The following is an 18,709-nucleotide window of genomic DNA, read 5'->3' as shown; positions in this document are numbered from 1 at the left end:
TCAATCACTTGCAAAGACTAATGAGGGAGGTGGGATCATAAAATGCCAGAAATCCTAAGAGCAGAAGTGCTGAGGAGTATCTGACAGCTTCTGTGAATCCCGCCTATGATCTTTTCCTTGACATATTCACCAGCAGGAGCCTAGCATCTGATGCCAGTCACTCTCTGCTCTATTTTCCTGCACAGTAAAATACACAAGCCACACAACCCAAAGATAGGAAAGTTTGCCAAATACAGTACTGCCTTAACAATGCACTCTTCTTGTATTCATTCTATTCTCACTCTATCCTTAGTTTTATCACCAAATATTAAAATTTCCACATTTCCTGGTCTCCTATTATGCAGCAGAGCATGGAAATGTGTGGGTGGATTATTGAATCCTCTATAGAATATTAATAATGCCAAAAGAGAGAGTTAGCTTTTATGAGGTCATGCAACAATAGGACAAAGAAACATGTTCTTTAAAGTGAAAGAGGTTAGATATTAAAAAATAAATTCTTCACTATGAAAATGGGAAGCACTGGCACAGACTGCCCAGGGGAGCTGGAGATGCCCCATCCCTGAAAGCATTCAAAGTCACTTTGACAGTGGCATCTAGTGGAAGATGACCCTCCCTATAGCAGGTGAATTGGAACTGGATGGTCCATAAAGTCCCTTCCAATTAAAACCATAGTATGGTTCTGCAAACACCATTTAAGAGCAAATCTTGTGACATTCCAGCACTGCACGATGAGGCTCAAGAGGAGAATGAGGATGATAATATCAAAAGCAGCACCACTCTACTGCAGAGGTCAGTACATACCTGGACTCGGGAAGATCAAAAGGCAAATGGTGCGTTGAAGTTCTAGGCTCCAGCCAGCTCAAGAGCAGCTCTACACTGGATGCTGTTACCAGCAGTTACCTGCCTCCAGCTCACAAGTCAAGTGCTGACAAATTTTCCAGTCACCTGGAGATTAAGCAGCACTGGAGATCTGCAAGCGTCTACAGTTTTCTTGCATCTCAGGTATCAGTAGCAGTGACAAAAAGCCAGACCAAAGTGCTCCTTGGTCTACTCACCCCACTGACAGTACCATAGCCAAAGTGCCAGCTCCACATCAATTTACCACACTCCACCTTTTCCATGATCAGGCTTACATACAGGGAGACTTGCAATAATGAGGAGACCTGGAAGCACAAGTCTCTGTCAGTAGCAGGAGCAGCAGGACACAGAACGTAGAGAAGCAAGCATCCACCAGCAGACCAGTGTGATCTCATGTGCTCACTCTTCACATTTAACCAGTCAATTACTGTGAACTTAGAACAGCAGGATCTTGAATTAACGCCAGTCAAGGGCTGGAACAGAAAATGGCCTGAAGGGGGAACAGCAGGAAGGTATACAGAGTCCTTTGTTCCAAGTTACTGGAAATCCTTCCAAAAGAGAAGCACAGGCCTCAGAGGCCTCAGAGAGGGAATGGGCACATAGCATCCGTGAAGCAATGTGGGTGCTCCTCCTGATTACAAATCTCTGGGTTTATACAGAGAAGTAGAGTTCCCCCTTCGGGTATATCCAGTCATAGAAGCTCTACTGTTACAGCATTCATTTTCTCCTGCAGTGGTCCTTCAAGAAACTGGGAAGGGAAGGAGGCATAAGGTTTTCCTTCAACACCTTATTCTGTCCTCTAGCAGGGGAGAAAGCTCTGTAAGAGAGTGAGGTTAAAGAGAGATAAAGAGATTATGGGGAAGTTGTTCCCCAGACAAACGGACTGAATCCTTGGTGTGGAAGTTAGTGTTTATTTTTTTTCAAATGTAGATAAGATAAAACTTGTTTATCACTCCAAAAAAGGTCAGCATTGCCTCTTAGGCAAAGCTTCAGGTGCCATTTCTGTATGCTTCATGTACCCTGAACTCCAGCTCTGGAAGCTTTCAACCTTTTGTACGAGAGCAATGACAAATATGAATATTTCATGTGTTGCTTTCACTTACTTGTGACTTCTCTGGAAACTATTAAAGTACAAGCATAATAATGTCATCATTTACTTGTCATCTTCCACCTGCTCTTTGCAAAGAAAAGAGGAAATGAATATCTGGGCTCCTATTCAAAGTCAGTGCCAACACCATGCCCTATGCCTTAAGAGACAAATTGAAGGTTCTTCTGCAGAGAGATGTTCTAATGATACAAATACCCTAGATTACCTTCTCAACATCCAAGGAATTTTTCATAATTACCTTTCTCCTCTGGAGGAAAGATAATTTTATGCTATAAGCAAGAAGAACTGTTTCAATCTTCATCACTATCTTTGCCAACAAGCATCTTTTCCCCATTTTCCAGCAGTGCTATTCATTCCTAAACACCTTAAAATCAAGGCTGATACACAGAATTATCTGGAACATACACGCACCTCAACAGGTTAAACAACATCCTCTGGACTGAAATGCAGCAGCCAACTACTCACAAGATCTGCAAGTGCAGACACTGCTTAACAGATAGTTGGAAACTCTTAGAGGACTTGACTATTGCCATTTTAAAAAGTACTCAAAACCTAGAAAAACATCCCACATTTTTTTTCTCCAGGAGCATATGCATTTCAGGACTTCCTGTGTGCCAAATTCCTGCAAGAGTGTTATCAACAATTACTCCTCAGGAACAAAATGCTCCATTTCCTCCATGGTACCCCTGAGAAGGCCATCATAAATCCTCATTGCTCTGTACAGGAGTGTCTTCCCCATTTTACCTTCAGTTTCTTCACTATAATTAACACCTGATTGTTTCCAAGCCAACACTGCCCTCTATTTTCAATAGCTCTTCTCCCCACCTAGTAATCTGTGACATTAACGCATTTGCAGAGAACAAGCACTTCCCATCTCTGCCACCCTTCTCCCTTCTTTACAAGCTTTTAGCCTACTCTCATGAAAGATCTCTTTTCCCCTCAATCATCTTAGGATTCCATTTCTGCCTACCCTGCTCCATTTTCAACATCATCTTTGAAGATATCTGACAAGAAGCAAACATTTTCTGAATGAGATCTTCCCAGTGCTTCTAAATTGACAGGGTTTAGTTTTGCATAAGGCACAAATGCAAACAGTCTTGCTCAAGCATTCAACCCCAGTAAAGATACCTTCTTATCTGTGCTGAGAATTCAGACAAGCTTTGGGAGATAATCATATGAGACTGGCCAGCAGACAGCAACAGTAACACAGGACTGGCCCAGGCACATTAATTATTAATCATTTACATTAATCTGGCTAAAAACCACTAAGTTAAAGAAAAATAATAACAATCAAAACTAACAATAGCAAGACAAGTCATCTCCTTCCTAAAACTCCACTGGCTGAACCTCACAAGCCAGCTTCTGTTCCCAGGTGAGATTTTCTAAATGCAAAGATACCCAAACAGGAAGGGTCTGGACCAGACCTTGAATGAAACCACGTGCCTATGCCTCTGGGTTTCATTGGGAAGCAAGTCTTGCCAAATTGAATGCTGCAGTTTGGTACCATCCTCTTGAGTCAGTCAGGATTCATCTCTGATATCCTGGAGATGTAGAACACTCCGTGTTCCTACAGAAGCAAACATCATTTTCCAAACATCATTTCACCCCAACACACAGAGCACACTTTGTGGCCTTCCTGTCTCATTCGCTTTGATTCCAACAACCTGTTCCCAACAAGAGGCAAAACTGATTTTCTGAGTGCTGTCACAGCTTGACAACTCAACTTCAGGTGCTTCAGGAAGAAATAAAAGATTGGTCCAACTAAGAGGATGCAATACAGAACTAATGTAAGTGCAAATGCCTCTCTCTGTAAGCCAGACAACAGTATCAATATTCAGCAAGGAAAATTCAATAGACAGAAGCTCAGGTGCACTCCAGAGATTTGTCCAAAGATTCAGATTCCTCTTTAAGAGAACTTCCCGCCAGTTTAAGACAAGGGAAATATTTTTAAAATGAATTAAAGCAAAAATATGCCCTGTGCCCTGTCTCTTTCACCTAGCCTCCCTTTCCACACACTCTTCAAAGTAAAAAGATGAGAGGAAATCTTATTCTGAAACAAAAAATGCAAAATGTTTAAAATGCAAGCTTATATCTGTATACATATATGCATGTATAATACACATAAACATGGCTAAGAATAAGTATTTAAATTCCACATCAGAGAAAAAATAAAAAGAGAAAATGAGGAAAAAAAAACAGCCATTAAAATGAAGGGTAGAAGCTCTTCTCTGAAGAAAACCAGAATTTCATAAGGGAGTCACGTAATTTGAGGTGCAGCATCACACAGGTGCCAAGTATTTCTCTGAGCATCTGGTACTTGTCACAAGGCATGGTACTGCATACTTCACTCTCCCGATTCCCCACCACCATCTCTGTCTCAACAGTCTATGCTCTGAACTATGCATCACCATAACATGACTGGGGATGCTCAGAGCACAGCTTCCTTCCAGGACAGCACGCTAGCAGTGTATCCTTACTAGCCAGGATATCTGCAATAAGCAGCAGCACATCTGAGTGACAATGCTGCTGATGATAGATGAGCTGAGTAGAATCCATCATCTTGACTCTGCAGAGCTTGCAGAAGCAAGCAGTACATTTTCACAGCATGTGACACAGACTTAAGGGCAAAGCTAGGAAACTAGGAAAGTGTATCTACTGATTACGAGAACGGTGTGGGCAGTTCAGAAGGCTGCTGTAGACAAGCCAAGCTAAGTGTAGATACAGAGCAAAATTCACTGTATTCCAATGAAAAAGACATCTGGGAACCTGGATTTAAGACTTCTGTCTGCCATCACTGACTGTGAAGAAATTAATTTGCTTTCCTGCGAATTTATTATTCTTACCTATGGACTGTGCTCATCTTACTGTATGGGTCTCAGATCTCGTGAACAAAAAGGAAGGCCAAAATGCAGCTACAGAACTCAATTTACTCTGTTCACGTCACTTTTGTCCCATCACTCCAGAACCAGGATGTGTTATTAGTTCCAAGTCTTCGGGTTTGTTCCAAATAGCAGTTCTCACATTCAGCCCTTGTCAGTCACCCCACTGCAAATGGGTCTCTTGTTATGACAAGCAGCAGAACATGGAAGAAAGTCTTATAACCTAACTTGCCATTCCTCAAAAATGAAACTATCTGGTCCTCTTCCAAGAAGCGGTGGGAAGAGAAGAATGCTCCCTCCAAACCATTTCTCTTAAGCAGCCTGATGCTTGGATTGGCCAAGGTATGCCAGGCAGCACATCTAATTGGAATTAAACCAATTAACAAACAGCACTGCAGAGAGCTACCTCTGCACAAGTGCCTCATTAGTGCATAGAGCTCAATGAAGTTTCAAAAGACCTAAGCCTTCGTTCCTATAAACTAGGAACTGAATTTGTTATTTGCCACCATGATTCAATTAGAAGGTTCTCTTCAGGTGCCTTCAAGTCTCACCACTGCATGCTAAAGAACTATCTATTGATTTGCATCTGCACTGCTGTTAAAAAGAAAGCACTGCTAGATCATCACCATGATCCTATCTATCCCCACACTGTTCTCCACAATGTAGGCTGTTTGCTACAAGAAGCTTTAGTATCATGCTGCAGATCTCTTCTCCTCTTTTCCAAAGAAACCAGATGTCTCCCAAATGAATTAAAATCAGTACTGCCCCAAGGACCAGCAATAGTTTCAGCTTCTCCAGTTGCGCCCTGCCTGCATGTCTAATACCAGACCTACAGAAGCAATTCATAATGGTTAGAGGGCTGCTAATCCTTATTTTTCCTCCCCTTCATTTAATGTGTTCATGATCTTAGAGGTCTTTTCCAACCTTGATGATTCTATGCTAACTGATAGTTCTGGGTCTCTTTTTCTCCTTTCCTTTTAAAGGCTCCTGATTTCTGGGATGAAAACATTCAAATTGATGCATCATTTGCTAAACCTCCTGGCAGCTCTCACCATCTACCTACAATGATAACAGCACCTGTTTGCACTGTCATAGATTCCTTCCTGCTGTTCCCACTGCAAAAGCCCCATCCTCACCCTGCCAAGGGTTTATTCTCCAGTGGAAATAATTAGCTTTTGCCAAAGCCCAGCATGCAAGCCTTCAGAACAGCAATGCAATCAGGTTGTTAAGGTTTTCGTTGTTGTTGTTGCTTTTTAAATTATTATTATTTTCTAAAAGCTGATTCATTGCTATTCAGTCCTATTACAGAAGTTGCAGTGGTAGAAAAGGCGAAGATACAGGATCCGATTGGGCCATTTACATTTCTATAACTCTCACTCAGCTCTCATTATAAGACCCCAACAGTTAGCTGACAGTGAAGACTGACACTTTCAATAACTGATGAAAATCCACAAGCAAGTAAAGTTATACATTTTTCAGTTCTCTTCACAGCGTAGCACATGCTTACTTAGATTGAATCAGGTATGATTTGTTCAATACATAATTTCTGATTACAGTGTAGGCTTGTTTCCCTTTTGCCTATAGCCCATCATATTTAAGACATAAAGGACTTGATGCACTAATTTTTCAGGAGACAGGAGTTTCCCTTCAATATATTCTTACATTTCTTTTCACCACACAGCTAGCTGCATTTTATTTGTTATGTGTTCACCTCAGATGTAGAACAATGAAGTAGCTAATTTGCCCACAGAAATTATACAAGAAACCTGACAAAAAGGTGAAGAAAATAGTAAGAAATAAAAGGAAATAAGAAAAAGAAAAAATCCCTGCTGTCTTTTGTGAAATAGGGCAAAAAATTAGTAGGGAAAGAAACGTAATTCACAAACCTCTGGGGGGTACATTGCAAAGAGCAAGAAAGAAATTAAAAGCAATAAATAAATAGTTGACAATGTCCATTTAAAATATAAAAAGCTGCTTCTCTATATCCCATGTGAACATTAAGTACTGCTATGTTATCTGGATGGCCATAAAAACAGTCAACCCCTGTGAAACATAATCTTACATTATTAGGTTTCCCCCCAACCCTACAAAAAAGTCAATTTGTGAACTCGTTACATACCATGGGAGTAGAGGAATCTGGCAGAAGCAGATCACAGGCTTATATTTCCAGGTTCCCTACTGGTCAATTATGAATCATGCAACATGCTGTTAGTATTCTGAAGATAGAAACTAAAAGCCAAAAGCTACTCTTTAGCAGTAAAGCAAGTCACCAGGTAGACAAAATACACACCCCACAGTAAGTTGGACTGTGCTGTTCTTTAGAGCACAGAGTGTTCCTGGTTCAGCCTTGTGCCTGTATTTCAAACCATCTGTAACCTAGCAATGGGTGCTTCCTGGGGCTAGCACTTGTACCCTTTGCTATTTAACTCTCCTACCCAGACTGAAGGGCATCTTCTATTGCAAACCCTTAAGTTTTACTCCCTCCATCACAGATTTGCTGCATGACATTTGCACTTGTGTTAGGGGCCGCTTCTCCCCACTCACTGGATAACCCTTTTTTAGGATGCTCACTATGGGTGTAGAGCTGGTATTTATCTCTGGGAATGTGTCAAACACAGGCTAATACTCAAGTAACAGCAGACCCTTCCCTGGCTTCTACATAGTACTTAAAGGATGTAGACAATATGAGCCTATTGTCACACTGACAACAGCAGACCAGCCTAAGGAAGTTCATGGCCTGGTCCAACCATGCACTATTTTGAAGCAGATGAACAGAGGCATATTTTGCAGCTAAATCAGTTTAACCTTTGTCAGTCAAAACTTCTGGCACCAAAACACAGGTCTCAGTAGGCAAGATCCAGCCATTTACATGCATACACAGAAGGCAAGCAGATTCACCATTGCTCAAACATGAGTTGTAGGCAGTTTCTCCACAGAATCACAAGGTTGGAAACGACCTGCAAGATCATCTAGTCCAACCACCCTCCCATTCCTATCTGAGAAAAATTAGTTCAAGGGTCTTTAATTCCCTCCAGGAAACTTGAAGAGACCAAGCAAACCCCAGCATGAAGGAAGCAGTTCTGCTGGGATGCTGAAGGTAAGGGATCATAAACAAGCAGAGGAACAGGATTTGGGGACGGTTCTTCCATAGCATCAAGCTGACATCAAATGGATTTCCCACTCATCAGCTTTTCCCACATGAGCTGTGGGAAATCTAAGTGAGAGATGAAAGGTTGGTCATCATGCACAAATACCTTCCAAAATTAGGACAGTAAAGTTCAGAAAGCCATGATGTTGACCATACCACTTACACTGTTGTAGAAGCAGATTCCCAACAATCTGCCCCTTAGAATAAACAAGGATCTCAGTGCGTGACTGAAACAAGTACACATTCTCACAAGAGAGTAGCCTTGATAAAACCACACACTATCACTCTGTGCTACAAATAAAGCCTAATGAGATGCTGTAGATGAAGAGACCTGTGACGTCCTCTTGCTTCCACAAAGGAAATCAGGATTGACAACCCTGAAAATGTCTCTGCCTTTGAGATCTGAAGAGACAGGCTAGTTCAAATGTGTGTTCTCAAACTGCATCTTCCTTTTCCTCTCAACAGGCTGTAGAAAGCATTGTGGGAATTCCACCTAAAAGCAAACAGCAGGCTCTTGGGCTAATTAAACTGCAGGGTGCGATTCCAAAGACCTTTACCCAATAGACAGCCACTGGAGATTTCCTAGGGCTTCTCTCAAATTGCCCATTACTTTGCCATCATTCTATTAATGAAAACAAACAGAAAGGCAACAGAAAATACACTTTTTTTTTTTTAGAGCTGCCTTTCAGTCACCTTTCATACAATTAGGCAGAAAAAAAATACTGGCACATATCTATCCATAGTTTTAGTTTATTTTTAAATTAGAGTCGCACAATGATATTTCCAGCTTTTTCTTTCCCCACTCTCCCCTGCCTTTTTTGTGAGGTGAGGGGAGGGAAAGAGAGGATGAGGGTTGTGGTAGTGAGCATAGCAAGGATAGGCCCAGCCACTAAATTCAGGACATTGCTGCATCCTTTCAGATGTTGCTGAGAAACTCCACAACTGCCTTCCAGCTGTCCAGTACATGAACAGGCACAGCACTTTGCAGAGACAAACTTACATACCAGAAGTACCCTGACTGCAGCAGTGTGCCAAAAAAGCCTCCATACAGCTTCACTATGACCTCTCTACACCAGTATCAACACAGCTTGCAGTTACCAGCTCCCCCTTCCAGAATAAGTTCTCTGCATACAACACGCATGCCCAGAAATAGTCAGCCTTCATAGAAGCCAGAAGAATTTTATAGAAGAAAGCAAGAAAGATCAAAGCTCTATTAGTTAAATAACAGCGACCCACAGCTATACTGCAAAACCAACTTTTGCACAGCAGGCAAACAAGGCTCTCTAATCTCTCTTAATTTCTTCAGCTGTTCTTCTCTGGAGCAAAGCCTGATCTACTTACAGACATATCCTTACGTAACCATACTGAAGTGGTAGCAAACATTATTGGTGTATTTATTATTAACCAGGTAGACTAGAGTTCAGTTAGAAAGCACTTTTCTAAGATAAGGATGCATCAGCAGAACTGAATTTATGTAGGCAGTAGAGGCTAATAGAGAGGAGAAAGGATACGGTGAGTCACCAGCAACAACTATATAGAAGCAAGTTTCTGCTAGACCTCTACATCAGGCTTTTACTTTTCTTTCACCTAATCTTTTGGGCTAATGAAGACCAGACAGGCTACTGAGGGGAAGGAGCACCCCCCTTTTGGATCTAGCAGAAGATGTAGTTTACATCCCACTCCAAGCAGACTGCCAGGAACAGAAAACAAGACAAGTAATCTTAGTCCTCCCCCAACCTGCTGGTTTGGCCCTAGTTCTGTTCACACTAGTAGTGGGCTCACATATCCCCTTCTTGGACTAGCAGCCACTAGTAAACAACAGTCTGAGAGGAACAAAGGTCACCTCCAGCAGGACACTCCAGACAACACCTCTGGTAAGAACAGTTTAAACTTCAGACTTTTCAGCTACTCCTTGCCCTGCTACATGAGATCACATCACTGTGACTACGTAGTCTCATAGAACCACAGAATGGTTGGGTCGGAAGGGACCTCAAGGATCACCAAGTTCCAGTCCCCCAACACACATAGGGTTGGCAGCCACTAGATCAAATACTAGATCAGATTGCCATGGACTCATCCAACCTGGCCTTAAACACCTCCAGGGACAGAATATCTACAACCTCTCCAGGCAACCTGCTCCAGCATCTCATCACTCTCTCAAAAATAATTGCCAGGACACACCCTAATTCTGCCTAACACCAGAGCAGGGCCCTGTCCTTCAGGGCTTTAAAACAAAACAAAAAAAAAAACCACAAGGTCCTGCTGCATGGTACCCTTCCAACCATGTCACACTCCAGTCCCATGCAGGGTCCATAAAACCAGAATTAAAGATACTGCTCTCAGAGATGGCATCAGAGAGCAGAAGATAAGTTTCTGCACCAGAGACTTTTCGGGTCCACATAAAAAGTTTTAACCAGGCAGAAAATAAGTAGTAAAGAAAACTACTGTATGCTAGCCCTCATCAGGAAATAACCCTCAAATGCATCTCTTCATGACATCCTCCCTCTTATCAACAAGCAACATTTTGACTGTCTCATTTTAAAGCCGAACTTTTAAAACAAGCTATAACAAAGCTTACGCGGGTCTAATCACTCCCTGATTCCTCTGGCATTCATTGTAATAACACTAATTACAATAAACACATTTAAAATTAACGTGCATGTCATATGCATATATCACTTGCATTCTAATTTACTATTAACATTTTCAGGATGAACATGCATTCAATAATAAAGAGCTCAAATCACCAGCAAAAATTCCAAAACCAGAAATACAAATCACCTCTCCCAGCCAGACAGCTCCCAGAGCCAAGCAGGCGAGATGGAAGAGAAACCATCCAAGCCAGCAGCAGCATCCAAGCTCTGACCCTAGGACACATGGTAATGACAGCTCTTCTGTCTACACTAAAGTATCCCTAATGACTGGCATTTTTGAAATGTGCTTGCTCTGTCAGTTTAAGTTGGATCTCTAAACGTTCAGGTAGGAGCAACCTATCCCACACTCAGTTCATACATCAGCTAAAGTAGACCTTTGCTGCTGTTTCAATCCCAGATAAGTTGAAGAAGGGGTTATTGAGAGAAGAGCTTGAACAGTTCTTGCAACTTTAAGACAATTTCTTGCCCAAGATGCTCCTTCTGCCCCTCTGACAGAGGACACACATTACAGCAAAAATTCCAAAACCAGAAATACAAAGCCAGAGCCACACAGAGACCAAAAATCAGTGTTACATTAACATGCCAAGATATGAAGCACCACAGGGCTACACTTGCAGCTGACAGCATATGCCACATCTTCCAGAGCACATCACCAGCCTAGATTTAGTGAAGTGCAGCTGAGGATGATGACATTTCTGCCCTCTCAGCACAACTCTCTGCTCAGCACAACTCTCTGCTGAAGGATGGTGCAGAAGTTACTAGCTTCAGCTGACATGGGTGCTCTCATCTCCAAGGTTTAGCTCTAGCACACAAAAAGGATGAACATCAATCAGCATTAAAGGCTCAGATGTGAGGTAAGCAAGTGATTGCAGCAGTGTAACTTGACAGCATCTAGTTTCATGCACACACCTACAGTTAGACTTGCTTGGCAGCAAAGTGGAACACTGAATAAGCTATTTCTGGAAAACAGTTTTTACAGATCTTCACATATCCATAGATTACTACAAGAGGCTGCCAAAAGTTTAGTCCAACAGCATTCTCCTTTCTCATCAGACAGCCTGAAAGATCTGGCCCTAATCCTGTTACAGCATTTTTTGTTGCAGTCTTTCCTCAGATACTTCCAGTGAGCACATTTTAGTTCAGAAGATCATAGAAGGAGCAAATTTCACATGAGTATTCATAGTTGTGCATAGATTGATCAAAACTATTCTAATGCCCTACGCTTAATGTTTGGATATGTTCAGTCAGACACTGAACCAATTTTAATGACCTACAAAGATAATTCAAATTAATCAGCATGTCAAATGCTTGTATGAAAGATCTCATGAGTCATCTATGGACAAATAATGAGCCTTAGGAGATACATAAGAGATAATTTTGAAGAATGAGTAAACCTGAGAAAATCCCAAATTTCCAATGAACAACATGCAAGTAGAAAAACATTTTCAATTTACCTAGTTAATTACTATGAATTAGTCAAATTGCTTTAGCTACATCAACATATCTATTGTGGGCTGCTGTTGCAGTCTGTAAGTCACAGGTAAGCAACTTAAATCTGTTAAAGATGTCTCTGAATTTAATGAGTTACTGCAAGTTGCGTCAGCAATGTATTCTGAAGATGCACCCCAGAGTAAAGCCTAGGACCACAGAAAAAAAAAGCTACACTGATTTCTCCTATGGAGGACATTTCCTGAGCACTCTTAGCTCACAGATCCATTCCACTACAGTCTGGGGAGACCAGATGCTAACACACACCCTTCCAGCAGAAAAATAACTCCTGATTCCTCTTGGCCACTACCCAAAAACTCACCAATAACTAAAGAAAAGAGACAAAAAAAGCAAAGGCACTTGCCAGCCCAGAAAACACCAGCCATCTCTTCCCTCATTCCTGCAGATGAGGAAATACCTTAAGTCCGTAGAGATCACTCACAACACCTTCCCACTACAAAAAAGTAAAACCACCATGAGACTCATCCTTTAATCCACTTATAACCAGCCTTTAAATTAAAAATGAGTACCAAAGACAGCTAGCTGAATCCTCCCAAGATTCACAAGCAGGGAACACATTCAGCATTCAATATCCTACATCTTGTAAAGGGTAAAGACAAATGGATCAGTTTTCACTACACTACTTGAAAGGCAAAACATTTAACCAGTCTGCAAAGGACGTTGTAATTACCAGTACACAGAAGGAAAGAGTTAATATGTTTTTATCTAGGTGCTCAAACTCTTCTGCCTGATCGCCATATTGCTCCAGAAAGACTAAGCCTCCATTTAGAGTCAAGCTGAAATAGAAGCGTCCTGTCCCCCCCCCTTGCTGCCAAAGCATGGTCTGGAAGTAGATTTTGTTGAGGGTGGGAAACCTAGAAAACGCAAAATGTGTTTTGGCTAAAAAGCCAAAAGAAAAGCAAGGAAAACTCAACACCCCCATCACAGACACCAAAGGAGTAGATCCACAATCAGTAAGTGCTCATTTAAGTGCAAAGCAACATTTACTAAGTCAGAAAAACCAATCTGCACTTAAACAGCTCAGAATCAGGCTGGAAGTAAAGCATACTGCTGAATTATTACCCTTAAACAAACTCCCAAGCTCTCTACTCTATTTCCTCACAGCATGCTGAGTCACGACAGGCAAGGTAACAAAAACCACCTGTGGTGGCCAGAGCTCCAGTAAATGACTTCTAAATTACTTGAAACTATTTTCTTGAGACTGCAAAGCTTCAAATAAGCACATGCTTATAAGCATAAATTCAAACAAGCATGAATTCAAATAAACACACAATGCAGCAGTGTTGCTCCAGCTGGAAAGACCTGGATCCTCCCAGCCAATGCTGCAACTCAGACAAATAGAAGCAGCAGGAAATGCTTTATTTTTTTTTTTTACTTTTTTTTTCTCATTCTGATCAGCTCTTGGCTACTTGAGAGTTTACCTACTAATCTCTGAGAAAGAAGCAGTCTTGCTCCAAACTCTCTGAGAAGAATGCTACCTTTTGTGAGATGTCATGAGACACAGCACAGTTCCAATCAGTGGGGAACACTGGGGCAGCTTCATCCAGAAATGCTTTCACTGGAAAAAAACAGAAGCGGAACATCTGTAGAGGTAAACATGGTAGATGAGCTTAAGCTAAAAGTAACACCTTGAAATATAACAGCACACTTGTCTGTTCAGTATAGACATAAACTGAGGTCTTGATTACACAGCCACTTTGATGCAACATAAACACAAGATATCACTGGAAGCAACAGCCATTGCTCATCCTCAGCTATTCATCCCCACTGAAGTCCTTGTACCCAGCCTGGTTAAGAAGGATGACAGATTCCTAGGGAGGAAAACTTAACAGAAAATCACACAAAGAAGTTTGGGCTTTTAAGTCCCCCAGCCAAAGGATCAACTCCTCAACCAAGCTGACCCCACAGCAGCACTGTCCCAAAGGGAGAGTGGGAACACAGCTTCAGCAGAATCCAATGCCATGGCCTCTGCTGGCAGCAAGTGGATGGCACTGGATTGAAAACCTCTGTAGCCAGTTTTTACCATTTCCATTTGAGTGGTGTTCCTGTAACAGGTTTGATTAGCATTCATTCCTGAAAAGCATCATTCCGCAAGGTAGCAAATGCTAATACTGCTGTGCCACTGCCATGCAATAAACAGGATTGAAATTTGCTCCACATAGAAAAAACACCGAAAACAAATGAACAACAACAACAAAAACTGAACACCACAAACAAGTAAACAATTGCAGGTAAACAATGAACTTATCTGAGCTTTGCTGAAGCTCAGTGAATAAGAAACTTCGACTCCCTGGCAAACAAAATAAAGTGATAACAAGACAACATTATTCTTTCTGCTTTCAGGTCCTTCACCAAAATGCTTTATGAATACATTCGCCCAAGTCTAAGATGCTTTCTGCAATCTATTTTTAAAAAGGATGTACATGTGATGTACCACTGAACAAGCTGTTGGAAGGTCTAAGGTAAGATAAAGTTCAAATGATCAATAAATACGAGGAGTTAAAGCACAAAAAAAACCCACTTAAAAACATTTCAGTACCAAAACATTAGAGCCTGTCAATAATTTTCCTTACTAATATCTAATAGTGTATGTCTTTGACCAAAAGCAAGTATTTCTCTGACCTCTTGATCTAAATAATTGTCCTTCTTCCAACCACAATAAAAAGTGGCTTCTCCTTAACTTGATACAAAAGGACACTCTTGGAAAGCATTATTAAGGACAAGAAAAAAAATAAAACACAAAAGATAACAAAACAGCATTTTGAGCAAACTTTCATCTCCTCAAACTTTCTTTCCCAAAGTAACTGCAGTCGAACTGGTCAAAGAAGTTAAGAAAGATGAAGGAAAAAGCAAATAACAAACTCATGGGAATAACGAACAGTTGGTGAAACAAGTGTGGGGGAAAAAAAACACACACAAAAAAAATAAACCTTGATGGAATTCCCCCTACCTGATTTTAAAAAGAAAAAGAAAACAATCACTGGACAGCAAAAGCAGTTTAAAAGAGCTCTACACTCAAAGACTAATAAGGATTACAAAGCATAAAGCTTCCCCTAGGAGTCATTGTGTACCTTGGAACGTGTCTTCAAGAAAGTCCTGACATCATTCGTGGCTGATATCTAATAACGTATACAGCTTCCTAGAGCAGCAAGATGACAAAATTCATTTGTCTTGTTCCTCTTTTCAAAAGAGAAATATAAGTAGGAACTGGCAAAACCTGCACCTGACTGCATGACAAGACAACAGCAATAAACAAAAGAAATGAATACTCACAAGCCTTCAATAAACCAGTTCAGATTGCTGACTGCTCCCATTTTAGGTGCTCACACAAAGTTACCTCCACAGATGGGAGCATGCATTCCCTCAAAGCTTTGGACACAAGACTCCAGGTGGACTTACAAAGCTTCCTGGGAGAAGACAATCTCTATAAGGCAAAAAAGATTTGTTTCCTTTATACCTCACCATCTTTTCCCAAGGCTTCTGGTGCACAGTGGGGAGAGTGCATGAAAGGTGGAGGTTGAAAGGAAAAGGGCAAGAAATCATCATCTTCTCTAGCTCATTTTCTGCTGTCACTCCATTAAACAGGGATGATTTAGGCCTATAAGCCTACCTTTGCTCTGAAGAATATAACTGCTGGGTAAAATGAGCCAGGTAATGGAAGACCATCAGTTCTAGCCTGCAAGTAGCATACAGCAAGGAACATGCACGCAGCAAGTCACTGCCATATCCTCAAGCACCTGCTGCTTCATGGACAAAGAACAGGAAGCCAGCTGTTCCTTTAACTCTGCTTCCTCCAACCATCACCAAGGTAGATAATCAGCAAGCACAAGGTACACTCAGGTGCCAGTCAGTGGGGGCTCATACCTTCCTTTTCACCTGGAGCTTTGATATCTGAACCCATGACCTGCTTAAGCGTGAATTTGAAATCCTAGCTTTCAGCAGCTAATTGATCCAGCACCATCCGAAGACAAGAATCTCCTACTTGCCTCCAGGGTTCAAGCCTTCCTCCATAGCTCACCCTCAAGACAAATCAGTCTCTACTTTTCTCCATGTAGCAAAATGCGTCCCACAGCAAACTATCATTTCTGCACATGCAAAACCAGCAAGATCACACAGAAGTTGCAAAGAGCTCCCAGAAAATGTTTTAATCCACCTTCCATGCAATGCATTATTCAACATGCAACCATAATAGAAAAAACCAGCACATACTTTTAAGAGCACTGGCACAAGCAAAGGGGAAAAAAATAAAAAATAAAAAATAAAAAAATCGGACATGCCTGAGCCCAAAAGGAGCCAGACAGTAGAATTGCTGCAATCTCCAGTCATCAGTATTGGTCACATAGAATAATTATCTCACTGTTTTCTACAAGTTACCAATTCCATGAAGCGCTGAGGTTAACAAGGCTCCTGCCGATACCAGCGGTTTCACATATAGGAATTCAATATTCTGAGAATCAATGTCCATCAGTATTATCCAAGTACAGTAGAAAAAAACAGGAGTGGCTTCTGTTCCTTCAACTCATACTACCAGGAAATCTCTGTTCCTAATTTCAAGCTGCAACTACAGCTGCTCAGAAGCTTTCAACAATCCCCTTCCTAGTAAACATCAACTCAACAGGCTTTGCAGAACCACATCCATCTCAGTCCACCTCTGCTGAAACATAAGCTTCCTCCCAGTCCTCAACCATCAGGCTAAACTGACTGTCATATGGCAGATTGCAAAGCGTAGAACAGAGCTAAATCCTTGGAGGTTGAACTATTTGGGTTTCCGACAACCAAAGCTCCAAGACAGCTCTGTCACGCATTTTGCTAAACCCCAGCACATTAAAGGTTTGTGAGATTCACATCTTCCAGCCCCCTAACCCTTGGAAGCCTGGGGAACTAAGAAGTTACTGCCAGTCCTCACAGAATTACATGGCAAGGCTTTCCCCGTTTTCCTGTGAAATTAACACCAACATTACTACAAAGTACAATCCAGGGATGTTCTGAAGTCCATTAACACACTAACAGTTGCACTCAAGGGGGGAAAAGGAGTCTTTAACATTTTATTAAGAAAAACTTCTTGCCTGTACCTACTTGTCCAGATAAACCAGTCCCCAAATGTGGGACTAAAGGAACACTCAACTCAGTCATCTTCATGTAGCCACATCCAATTGGCACATTCAGCTGATCAGTCGAGTTCCATGGGGGTAAGTTAGCATTGCTTGGAGACTACTGCTGTTTGGAAGACAAAAAGGAAGTCAACTAAGTATAACACCAAATTTAATTAATGAACACAAGAACCTGTAAGACCTCACCCTGAAGCAAGGCAAAGTTTCTCCAACAACAATCATTTATGTTGTTAAAGCACTCTTAACCATTAAAATCTGATCGCAAGACTACATCTTACAAACCTTCTGCATTCAATAACCCAGTCCTTTACACAAAGATCAGAAAAATTTAACATTATAATGAATCAGCAAGAACTATTTTCTAGAGTAGAGGATTTCAGAACTATTTGACCAGCGTCGCTGAGACTCCCTTTTATGCTAAACATCATCTAACAGCTCTTTGATCCCTCTGGGCACACTGGAATCAAAATTGTCACAGCGAATAAGATAATGACGGTAGTAGGCAGCCATCAATTTAAGGTAGCATTCATGTCACAAAACCCTTGTTACCAGCAAAGAAACAAAAAGAAAGCAGCATTCAGTACTGTATAGAAGTTGCCTAGTTTGAGATATTGTTTTTCCTTTTTTTTTTTTTTTTTTATTTTTTTTTAATTGAACGAGAGTGCTACGTTGCTACAGCCACCAGTGTTCAGAAGAGTAATAGAACTTGGCTGATCAGAAACACCTCAGACAGCAATTAAGGAACATTTTGGAAAAAAAACAGCAAAAAAAAAAAACAGCAAAAAAAAAAACAAAGAAATGACATTAGCACCTCCAGGAATCCAGGGTATGAACAGGCCAGTTGCAAGCAATTACGCTGCAGCAAAAAAATTACTGCTTGTCAGATGACCATACTCCTAGCTTATTCCCAAAGGCCAAGCAAATTAGCTTGGCTGAATTTTGTGAGAACGCGTTTTGCTACCTCTTTGCAGGAGAGTAATTAACAACCAGTCAGCTACCACAGCTCAGGAAACCTGTAGATATCTTCAGATAACAACTGGCTATCAGTCCGCCCTCATGATGTTGTCTTTAGAGTTTCTTAGTTTTACCTCAAAAAAAAAAAAAAACAAAAAACAAAAAACCTCATTCTTGACAGCAAAATTGGTTTTGCTTCTGAAAAGAAGATATTATGTATTTAGAAAAGGGAGAAAAGCAGCAGGAAAAGAAACAAAAAAAAAAAAACAACAAAAAAACAAAAAAAAAAAACAAACCAAAACACAAGTACTTGCTAATTATTTCTTCTCCAGATAATTAAACCAGGCACATATTTGCAGGTTTGCATTTTCTTTTCAAAGACATAGAAATGGAGTATATGAGTACCTTAGTATTACGTCAAGTGGTTTACAGCCACCCTTGCTTCCACTGAATCATTGGAGGAAAAAAAAATCCCTGTTGCTGAGGAA

The 18,709-nt window shown here is 41.0% G+C and overlaps 1 protein-coding gene across 5 annotated transcripts in view; it reads right to left on the bottom strand.

Moving 5' to 3' along the window:
* Positions 1 to 18,709, bottom strand: part of SORCS3 (sortilin related VPS10 domain containing receptor 3) — a 271,002-nt gene that overhangs the window by 229,145 nt on the left and 23,148 nt on the right. For 2 of the 5 annotated variants that reach the window (XM_048945768.1, XM_048945767.1), the window contains exon 2: positions 17,233 to 17,373. The exons of 2 other annotated variants lie outside the window; for them this stretch is intronic. In XM_048945768.1, coding sequence (XP_048801725.1) covers positions 17,233 to 17,295 — 63 coding nt within the window. In that variant the 5' untranslated portion in view covers positions 17,296 to 17,373. The remainder of the gene's footprint in view (positions 1 to 17,232; positions 17,374 to 18,709) is intronic. One more of the 5 variants, XM_048945769.1, reaches the window with a different exon arrangement.

This window comes from Lagopus muta, chromosome 5 (genome assembly GCF_023343835.1).
Source record: "Lagopus muta isolate bLagMut1 chromosome 5, bLagMut1 primary, whole genome shotgun sequence".
Lineage (NCBI taxonomy): Eukaryota > Metazoa > Chordata > Aves > Galliformes > Phasianidae > Lagopus > Lagopus muta.
This window is presented reverse-complemented; position numbering and strand designations above follow the sequence as displayed.